General features: G+C 63.9%; 2 protein-coding genes across 4 annotated transcripts in view; both read right to left on the bottom strand.

The window, feature by feature from the left end:
• LOC108508287 (GRAM domain-containing protein 2-like) overlaps positions 1 to 266 on the bottom strand; it is a 5,687-nt gene extending 5,421 nt beyond the window's left edge. For all 3 annotated transcript variants that reach the window (XM_017836969.1, XM_017836971.1, XM_017836972.1), the window contains exon 1: positions 147 to 266. In XM_017836969.1, the coding sequence (XP_017692458.1) occupies positions 147 to 254 (108 nt within the window). In that variant the 5' untranslated portion in view covers positions 255 to 266. The remainder of the gene's footprint in view (positions 1 to 146) is intronic.
• Positions 267 to 282: 16 nt separating this feature from the next.
• Positions 283 to 10,025, bottom strand: part of MFSD12 (major facilitator superfamily domain containing 12) — a 12,191-nt gene continuing 2,448 nt past the window's right edge. The window contains exons 2-10 of the mRNA XM_017836968.1: positions 4,929 to 5,139; positions 3,994 to 4,117; positions 3,579 to 3,776; positions 3,281 to 3,373; positions 3,111 to 3,203; positions 2,290 to 2,460; positions 2,024 to 2,118; positions 1,231 to 1,361; positions 283 to 603 (exon numbers count right to left, since the gene is read on the bottom strand). Coding sequence (XP_017692457.1) covers positions 509 to 603; positions 1,231 to 1,361; positions 2,024 to 2,118; positions 2,290 to 2,460; positions 3,111 to 3,203; positions 3,281 to 3,373; positions 3,579 to 3,776; positions 3,994 to 4,117; positions 4,929 to 5,139 — 1,211 coding nt within the window. The 3' untranslated portion in view covers positions 283 to 508. The remainder of the gene's footprint in view (positions 604 to 1,230; positions 1,362 to 2,023; positions 2,119 to 2,289; positions 2,461 to 3,110; positions 3,204 to 3,280; positions 3,374 to 3,578; positions 3,777 to 3,993; positions 4,118 to 4,928; positions 5,140 to 10,025) is intronic.

Below are 10,025 nucleotides of genomic sequence, written 5' to 3'. Positions count from 1 at the left end.
GGGGAACCCCCCAAACCCGCTCCTGCCCCACCCCCGGGGTCCCCAGGGCCGAGCCCACCCTCAGCCCCGGGGCGTCGGTGCTGCTGTTGTTGAGATTTCCTCTCCTTTTCCTCCTCCTTTATAAAGTGCGGTTTGTATATACTGACCTTACAAAAGCAGGTTAAAACCTCAGGCCAGCCCCCCCCCGTGAGCTGGGGCTGCCCCGGCCCAGCCCGAGCCCTTCCGGTGTTCGGTGTGCAGGTGGCAGGTGACATCCTGCACCAGTGACACCCTCACCAGGGACATCCTTCATCAGCCCCAGGGGGACAGGCTGTGGGGACATGAGTCCAGTGCAAGGAGACAGGGCAGGGCTCAGTCACTCCCCTCCCCAGAGCCTGGTGTCCCCCAGCGTGGGGGACCTTCTGGACTCGGAGTGTGGCACCGTGGTGGCCGAGGACATGGCCCTAAGGACGTACTGGCCGGGGACATGGCCCTGAGGACATGGTGGCCAAGGACATGGCCCCATGGCTCAGTTGACGGTGCCATTCAGGCCCCCTCCCTCTGCGCTCTCAGTCCCGGTGTTGGGGGTCCCAGCTCCGCTCAGCCCCTGCAGCCCGACAGCACCTGTAGGGAAGAGAGGGAGCGACAGGTCAGGAGCCATGGCAGCACAGCGTGACCTGCCATGTGCTGGCCTGGCCTCTGGACTCTCCTGCCACTGGCACCAGGGGCCTGACCCGGCACATCCCCAAGCAGCACAAGGAAGTGCTGTCCTGCCCCTCACCCCTGAGCAAGGCACTGGCACCCAGCTGGCAGCAGCACCGGTGCCAGGGTCCCTGGCCTGGCAAAGGTCACCCCAGCCCCACACGTCTCCCCAAATGTCTCCCACGTTTGCTGCCAGCACGCAGAGCTGCTCCCATCACCCCTCCGGGCCCCAGCGTGGCCATGGCTGGGCTGGGCAAAGTGGTTCTGCCAGGCTGGGGGCTCTGTCTCCCAGGAGGGCACAGCAGGCAGACACAGCCCCCGCTCTGGGGCAGCAGCAGCAGCAGCAGAAGCGGGACAGTGGCCCTGCCCCATGTCCTACCATGAGGGTCCCCCGCGAGCGTGGCCGCAGCCAGCCCGGTCACAACAGGGTGATCACAACTGGGGCCATCTGCAAAGACACTTCGGCTTTAGCCCAGACTGGCACTGGCCATGGGGCTCCCTGTGCCCCCAGCCCTGTGTGGGCCCCCCTCAGTCCCCGGCCCCACTCACGGTAGCGGACGCGGATGGGCCACACCATGATGCAGCAGAGCGTGACCACGGCAGCCACGGCGATGCCGCCGGTCACCAGCACCATCACCCAGCGGTAGAAGTCGATGCAGGCGGAGCAGCACAGCTCAGTCCTGGGGGGACAGGCAAGGGACAAGGCTGGGGGACAGCGGTCCCATGTCCTGGGAGTCAGGACTGGCTCATACTGGGTTGTGAGGGAAAGGAGAGAGGGTGGCAACCCAGACACTGAGATCCCCAGAGCACAGCTTGGGCTCTTGTCCAGGGCCAGGAGGGAATGCGAGGAAGGGTTTAAGACAAATCAGAACTGGAGAACTGAAGGCTCCAGGGAGACCTTAGACCTTCGGGTACTTCTGGTACTCTCTCTCCAGGAGAGCTGGAGAGGGACTTTGGGAAAGGGTCTGGAGGGACAGGACAAGAGAGAATGGCTTCCCACTGCCAGAGGGCAGGGTGAGATGGGATACTGGGAAGGAATTCTTGGCTGTGAGGGTGGGGAGGCCCTGGCACAGGTTGCTCAGAGCAGCTGTGGCTGCCCCATCCCTGCAAGTGTCCAAGGCCAGGCTGGACGGGGCTTGGAGCAATCTGGGCTAGTGGAAGGTGTCCCTGCCCATGGCAGGGGGTGGAACAAGATGAGCTCTTAGATCTCTTCCAAGCCAAACCATCCCGTGACTCTAAAAATCAGAGCTGTTTCCCACCCGTGCCTGTTGCTCCAACCCTGGGATATTTGCTCCTGGCCCCCAGGCAATGGGGGGGGTGTCCCTGCCCCACAGACACTCACGGGCAGGGGTGCAGGTTCTGGATCAACATCACAGCCAGGCCATTGGCCATCTTGTCCGTGAAGCTCATGGCACCATAGACAAATGCACTGCTGTGCTGCAGGAGGAGAGGGAACCTCAGCGGGTGCCGTGCTGAGCTGAGCTGTGCCACACAACCCCGCGCAGCCGGAGCCTTGTGCCCTCTCATGGGCAGAGCCCACACTGCAGCACAGCCCAGCACAGGCTCACTGCTGCCATCCCCGGTCCATCCCCCTAGGAACGGCCCTACCGTGTTGGTGCCGATGAGATCCGCTGTCATGGACAGGGAGGTGACCAGGATGGTGGCAGAGCCAGCCCCCAGCAGCACGGCCGCTCCATAGACCTCAGCTCCCATCGGCTTGGCCAGGGCCACCCAGGAGGCGAAGGCCAGGACCACCAGGATGCCCACGAAGTAGGTCAGCTGGGACAGAGAGGGGCAGAGGGACAAGGGGGAGTTCAGACACCAGCTTGGCACCACAGGCAAGCAGAGAGGGCACAGGGGCCAGCAGTACCCAGGACCCACGAGGGACAGCCCTGGCTCTGTCCTAGCTGGATTTAAACAAGAAGCCCCCAAGAGCACCACCTTGCCATGGTCTGGGCTGTTCTGCAGCTGGAGAGCTGAGCCCTGGGGAGAGCTGTGGGCACAGTGTCCCTGAGTTCAGGGGACACTCCACTGGCACCCAACAGCATGAAGGGGACACACTGGGGGGGCAGCTCCCTCCTGCTGGCACTGCAGACCCTGTGCCCACCTGGGGCGGTGCAGCCAGACCCCCCTCTGCCCATCTCAGGCACCTCAGGGCTCTCCAGCCTGGTCAGGGCTGCACAGCACAGGGTGGCTGTGGACCAGCACCACCTTCCCCAGCCTCAGGATGTGCAGGACAGGCCCTCATCCCCACACCTGCCCACCACCCCCAGTCCCAGTGGGACCCACAGTGCAGTGGAGGGTTGCTGGCAGAGGGTACATGAGGGGTCCCTGCTCTCCAGCTCAGAGGTGCTGGGTGCTCTGCCCACAGCCAGGATCTGGCCCCTGCTGGGGTCTAACTCCAACCTCTCCAGTGCCCCCAGACTCACATTCCGACCGATCCACTTGTTCACAGGCTTCATGAGGAAGGAGGAGAGGAACCCGCTGACATACATGACCAGGGGGATGGTGGCGATGTATTTCTGCAAGGGACAGGGAGGAGATGATCTCTGGGCACCAGGACCCTGCCCAGGCGCCCCCAGACCTGCCCTGTGCCCACCTTGGAGAGCATCAGCGAGTTGGTCAAGTACATGGCGATGTAGGTCTGGGACAGGTTGACGATGAGGCGGGTGGACATGTAGAGCACTGCCACCTGTGAGGGGACAGGGACAGGGCAGCCCCGCTCAGCCCGTGGGGAGGCACCTTCCCTGCCCAGCTGTCACAGAACTGTGCCCACCCAGAAGGGCACAGCCCCTCTGACAGGTTGGGTGCCCAGTACAGCCCCTCCCTGCACCCTCCACATCCCCAGTGCCCAGGCAGGCAGCCCCCTGGGCCAGGTGAGCCCTGCCCAGCTGTACCTGGTAGAAGGAGGGCTCCAGCAGCCAGTGCTTCCAGAGCAGCAGCGGGCGTGGGGGGCTCGGGGGCTCCTTGTGCAGCAGGGGGGTGGTCTCCTCCAGGTCGGGCAGCACACCCGGTGGGTACGGCTTCTCCTTGGTGCCCAGGTGGAAGATGAGGGAGGACACGGCCCCCAGCCCCACCACGATGAGGGCCAGGTTCTGGTGAAGCAGAGGGGGTGAGCACAGCAGGGGAGGTGGCCCATCATCAGCCCCCCAGCAGTCTGGAGGGTAAGGAGGGGTTCCCAAAACCCCAGGGAGGGCTCGGTGTGGCCCTTGCCCAGCACAGTCAGGGAGGTGAGGGCACTGCCCTCTTGCCCCTGGCAGCACCTCCCCAGCTGAGAAGTGGGAACCCCAGGGACTGTTCCCTGCCACTCACCCGAAACACAGGGACATCCTGGGGGCCCAGGTGCTCCATGTGGTCAGGCTGGTCTGTCTGGAAGTTGAGCAGGAGCCAGGTCAGGCCGTACACAGTGATGTTGGCCATGACGGTGAAGGCATACCTGAGTGGGAAGGGAACCTCAGGGGGATGTGGAGGGACAAGCATGGGGACAGCACAGTGGGACATCTCAGCCCATTGCTGTGCTACAGCCTCTGCACTCCGGTGTCGTGGCTGAGGGGACACCTCCAAGGGCATGAGGCACCTGCCCAGGCATCAGCCTTACTGGTGCTACTCCCAGCATGCCCAGTCCAACCCTCGGGGCACGACTGGGAGGAAACCAAGATCCCTCTGGGTCAGCCTGTCACCTTCCAGGCACAGCTCACCTCTGCCTCGAGGATCTCACGAGCTGCCTGACCTGGTGCCCCCAGAGCTGGACCCCGGGGTTATCCCAGTGCTGCCCCACATCCTCCCTGCTCACCCTGTGGGACGAAGAGCCCATCCCACATCCTGATCCTGCCTGAGGAGTGGTTCCATGCAGGGAGCCAGATGCATTGCCCACCTGGCCCTGGGGACATCCCATCTCTGGGTCAGCCCCCACAGCCATGCCCAGCTCTCCCCAAGGGCACCCAGGGGGGCACAGTCCCTGCCCTGTGAGCACCAATCCCAAAGGAGAAGTGTCCCATGGGCTGTCACCATCACCAGCATCAAGACAGTCCCTCCTGGCACCAAAGAGTTTGAGCCACCAACCCAGGACACCAGTGTCCCTTGGTACATCCCATGGGACCCCCTCGGGGCCCAGCCCTGGTCCTGCCATGCTGAGGACTCTGATGTGCCACAGCACCCAGGGACCTCCTGTCACACAGCAGTGGGACCTGGGGTGGGCAGGGTGGCTCCCCCAGACCCAGGGGACCCCCGGGTGTGTCCGTGCTCACCTGAAAGCCGTGAGCTCCACCTTCTCATGGTCACTGCTCACCAGCTCGGGGATGAGGGCCAGGTGGGACACCTGCGTGGCTGCCCAGCCAAACTGGAAGATGACGATGAACGGGAGGTAGTAGATGAAGGCTGCCCACTGTGGAGTGCCCTCCCTGCAGGCCAGGCAGGGGCTGAACACGAAGGGGAAGGACACGAGGACGCAGGTGGTGCCTGAGGAGAGAGTGGAGCACTGAGAGGCTGCACATGCAAGACATGGCCAGAGTGCCACTGTCCCACCCCAGGACAGGTTCCACCCCAGAGCTCGGGAGGGATGTTGGCCCCTTTCCCCAGCAAGGTGACACAGGTGGAGCCTCAGACACCCCCTGAATCCTGCACAAGGAATGTTTTCCCCCTGTCACACCCAGCACGGACAGTCACTCCCCAGTCAAGGTCCCTCCCCAGCACAGCACCGCTCTGTCCCCTCAGAACACCAGGACAGCCCTCACTGTCACATCACAGCCACCAAGAGTGTCCCAGGTGCAGATAACCAGCCCAGGGACACCCCTCCCTGCTGCCTGCCCGTGGTGATACAGCCCCCGAGGGCCAGGAGGCTCCGGGTGTCCCACGGGCACAGGCAGCCTGGCTGTCCCCACGTCCCCTCTCCCCTGGGGCGGGCACAGGGAGCCACACTCATGGATGTCACCCACAGTGTGACGGGTGACGCTGAGCCACGGGGGCTCTGAGCCATGGGAAGGCCCTGCTGAGTCAGGGACAGCAGAGCCAGGCTCCTCCTCCTGCTGCAGCGGGACAGCACAGGGACGCTGCGTGGGGACGCTGCCTGTGGGGACCCTGAGTGGGGACCCTGAGTGGGGCAGGCAGGTGGCCTGGCCTCTCCCTCCCCTTCCCAAAGTTATGGAGCTGATCTGCCAAGTGGCTCCATGGCCCCTCTGACCCTGATGCAGAGCCAGCCCCATGCCCTGTCCCATGTGTCCCTAGCCACACTGGGTGCTGCTGAAGGGCCACGGGAACCTGTTCCTACAGCTGAGGGGAACCTGCAGCCACTTTGCCAGGTCCCAAGGTCCCAAGGTCCCCAAGGTCCCCTCTCCAAGGGACTTTGTAAGACCCTCCTCTTTCTCACAAGTGATGCCTCTTCCTCTCACCCACAAAGGGCAGTTCCTCCTCCTCACTCCCACACAGCAATGCAGGGCTGGGGCAAAGAGGTTCTCCCTGTGCCAAGGGCAGCAGTGGCAATCCCAGCCCAGCTTCATCCACCCCAGCAGGGCCCGGGTGGGAACTGGGTGCTCACAGCCAGCCTTGGTGCTCCAGGAGCTCCCAAAGGATGGGGGACTTGGGCACACATGGTGCCTCTGCCCCAGACAAGCCACAGGCACAGGAAGGTCCAAGAAGGTTCAAACCAGCCCAGCCCTTGGATGGGGCTGTTGGTTTTAACTGAGCTCAACTGGGAGGCAGGGGGGTTCCAGGGCCCTGCAGGGTCAGGCTCTGCAGCCCCCCGAGGGCTGTGTGGGCCATGCCTGTGCTCTCAGAGGAGCACTGGGGCAGGAGCTGTGGGTCCTCAGCTGCTGCAGCTTCCACGGCCGCCCCTGTGCCCACCCACGAGCCACTGCCACCAGCACACACACACAGGACTGTCACCCCCTCCTCTTTGTGGCCCCCCAGGACACACAGAGCCCACTGCTGGGTCACCCCCGTGGCCACCCCACAGAACCGTGCCCCTCTGGCATGGGGCTGCACCCCAACACCCCCAGTCTGCCCAGGTGTGGCTGCACTGTGAGTCAGAGGGGCCTGGGGGACCCCCTCCTCTCCCAACAGGGGCCATGGGAGCCCCACAGGACCGCCCTGCCCATCCCTGAGAGCAGACAGAGTGCTGGGCTCTCATCTCCAGCCCCGCGGGGCAGGACCACGGGAATGCCAGGCACGGGCACCTGCGGCAGGAAGCCGGACCCCACAAAAGAGGCGCCGAGCAGGCGGGGACCGCCGGCGGGGACAGCCCGCACCGCGGCCGCGGCGGGGAGATGCCTCCGATAGCAACTCGTGGTGTCTCCCCCGCCCCGAGGCTGCGGTTTCACAACGTTTCCTCCGATCTCAGCACGGGTTTGCCACCGGACGAGACACCCCCGCTCGCACACAACATCCCCGCCGCAGCCTGACCGAGGGAGCCGGGCTGCCCCGGTCCTGGCACCGCCGGTCACCCCGTGGGCAGCCGAGGCGGATGGAGCTCCCACCTTGGGAATAACCCACGCTCTGGCCTGGGAAACAGCTCCCTCCCTGCTCCAGCCTCCATCCCTGCTCTCAGTTTCCATCCCTGCTTTCAGTTTCCATCCCTGCTCTCAGTTTCCATCCCTGCTCCAGCCTGCCCCGGGCTGCGCAGGGTGCTCTGCTCCCAGGATTGGGGTGCCGGGGGTGGCCACAGCCCCTCGGCAAGGCCTGAGTCAGGACTTCCCCTCTGTGCTCCCTGGGCAGCAGTCAGCAGGACGGGGGTGGGGGCACAGCTCCAGAATACTTCCCTTAATCTGGGGCACCGATCTGGCTGACAGGGGTGAAGCTGCTCCCCCAACACCCTCCCTGACTCCTCAGACGAACTCCAGGGAGCTCCTTCGGCCGCCTTATCAGGCTGCCCGTTGGGTTGCACAAAGCGGTTGGTCAAGATAAATTTGGGATCAAGATAAGAGGACCCACACTGCAACCGTCCTCCCGGTCTGCTCCGGGCAAGCTGGTGCTGTGTCTTACTGAGAATGGCCATTTCTTCCACTACCTGCCCTGTCCTCAGGTTCCTGCACTGGTCACAGCAACAAAGACCCCTCTCCAGGCCACCCTGTCCCCTAAGAGAGGGACCAAGGACACCTCTCCAGGCCACGCTGTCCCCTCAGAGCGGGACCCCGACACATGGGTCCCCACCAGCCCCTGCACTCTGTTGTATTTTTTGGCCCCAGGGCAGGAGACAAGACAAGACCCTGCCAGTAATTCCAGTGAGCCGGTGCCTCCTGTGCATCCCATGGGCTGGACCCCCACTGCCAGCCCACGGGGTGCCCACCCCAGCACAGCCAAGGGCCCCGTGCCCCAGGACCATCCCTGGGGACACAGAGAGCTGTCCAGGAAACACCTGGGCTCCTGGGCAAGCCCAGGTTTTACTGTCAGTCCTGTTTTTGCTCTGAGGGCTGAGCACATGACTCTCACCCCAACTCGCTGCCACCCACATGGGCACAGCCCAAGGGACAGTGAGTGGCCCCACAGGGGCTGCAGCCCCCCCTGGGGTGGGATGTGGACATCACAGTGCCCTTTCCCCATCCAGGCTCAGCCATCTGTGCCTGGGGAATGCCAGAGCATCCTGCTGTCCCCCTACACATGGAGCAGCCCCATCCCACCTCACTGCCATGGGGGGTTGTGGGGATGCTGTCCCTCCACACCAGAAAGGCACCTTCTGGGCTGCCCCCTCCTCACAGGGCACCCCAGACCCCTCTGCTCCCACACAGGGCACTGCTGCTGCACCAGGGCTCCCTCACCCTCCACACAGGGCACCCTGGAAAGACCCCAGGGCAGCCCCCCTTCCATGGGGGGCTGTTCCCTTCTACCCCAGGGCACCCAATTCTGCTCATCCCTGAGGCTGCCCTTCTCCAGCCAGGGGGGGACCCTGCCCTCACCTCACTGACACATGGGCTGTTCCCCCTGCAGGCAGGGGGCTTCCCAGCTGCCCTGGGGCCAACTCCCACCCCAGACAGGCTCCCTCAGGGCCACTCATCTTCAGGGAGACTCCCTGGTTCCTCCTCCCTCCAGAGTATCCCCAAGGCTGACCCCCCCAACCCAGAAAGACACCCTTGGTCTTGTTCCCCCACTCCAAGGCACCACAGAAAGGTATCCTGGGGCTGATCCTGCACCCTAGAAAGGCTCCCTCATCTGCACCCATGGCCCCCCAGCAGAGCCCCCCAGGGCCAACCCTCTCCACTCAGCATTCCTCAGCAAAGGGCCCCAGGTGTCCCCCACCCCGGGCACCCCAGGAAGGTTCCCTCTGGGCCATTCCTCTCCACTTAGAGTATCTCAGAAAGGCTCCCTTGGGTGTCCTCCACCACAGAGCACCCCGGGGCCATCCCTCCTCACTCAGAGCCTCCCAGAAAGACTCCCTCTGGGCCATTCCTCTCCACTCAGAGGATTCCAGAAAGGCTCCTCTGGCTGTCTCCCAACAAATGCACCCCAAAACACCCTCCTAGGGCCACCCATCTCCACCCAGGGCACCCCAGAAAGCCTCCCCTGGGGCCATCCCCCTCCACTTAGGGCATCCCTCAGATGTCCCCCAACTGACACCTCTGAAAGGCATCCCTGGAGGCACCCATCTCCAGCCAGGGCACCTTGGATAGCCACCCTCAGTCCACTTGCCCAGGGCACCCCAAAAAGGCTCCCCTGGGGCCATTGCTTTCCACTTAGAGCATCTCAGAAAGCCTCTGCTGGATTTCCCCCAACACAGACACCCCAGAAAGCCTCCCCTAAGGCCACCTCTCTCCACCCAGGGCACCTCAGTAGGGTGTCCCCTGCCAAAGCCGCCCAAGGGTCAATACCCTCCACTCCGGGCACCCCAAAAAGCCTCCCCTGGGGCCATTCCTTTCCACTCACAGCATCCCAGAAAGGCTCCCCTGGATGTCCCCCAACACAGACACCCCAGAAAGGCTTTCCAGGTCACCCCCATCCACCCTGGACACCCCAGAAAGGTTCTCCTGGAGGCATTCCTTTCCACTTAGAGCATCCCAGAAAGGCTCCCCTGGATGTCCCTCAATCCAGACACCCTAGAAAGGCTCCCCAGGGCCACCCCTTCCCACCCAGGGCACCTCAGTAGAGTGTTCCCCACTCAAGGCACCCCAGCAAAGCCCCCCAAGGGTCACCTCTCTCCACCCCAGGCACCCCACTCTCCACTTGGAGAATCCCAGAAAGGCTCCTCTGGATGCTCCCCAACAAAGACACTCCAAAACACTTGCCCAAGGGCCACCTGCCTCCACCCAGGGAACTCCAGAAACACTTCCCTGGGGCCATCCCTTTTCCACTGAGAGCATCCTAGAAAGCTTCCACTGGGTCACCTCCGCTCAGGGCACCCCAGAAAGGCTCTGCTGGAC

The sequence above is a fragment of the Lepidothrix coronata genome, unplaced genomic scaffold (assembly GCF_001604755.1).
Source record: "Lepidothrix coronata isolate B3197 unplaced genomic scaffold, Lepidothrix_coronata-1.0 Scaffold290, whole genome shotgun sequence".
Classification (NCBI taxonomy): domain Eukaryota; kingdom Metazoa; phylum Chordata; class Aves; order Passeriformes; family Pipridae; genus Lepidothrix; species Lepidothrix coronata.
This window is presented reverse-complemented; position numbering and strand designations above follow the sequence as displayed.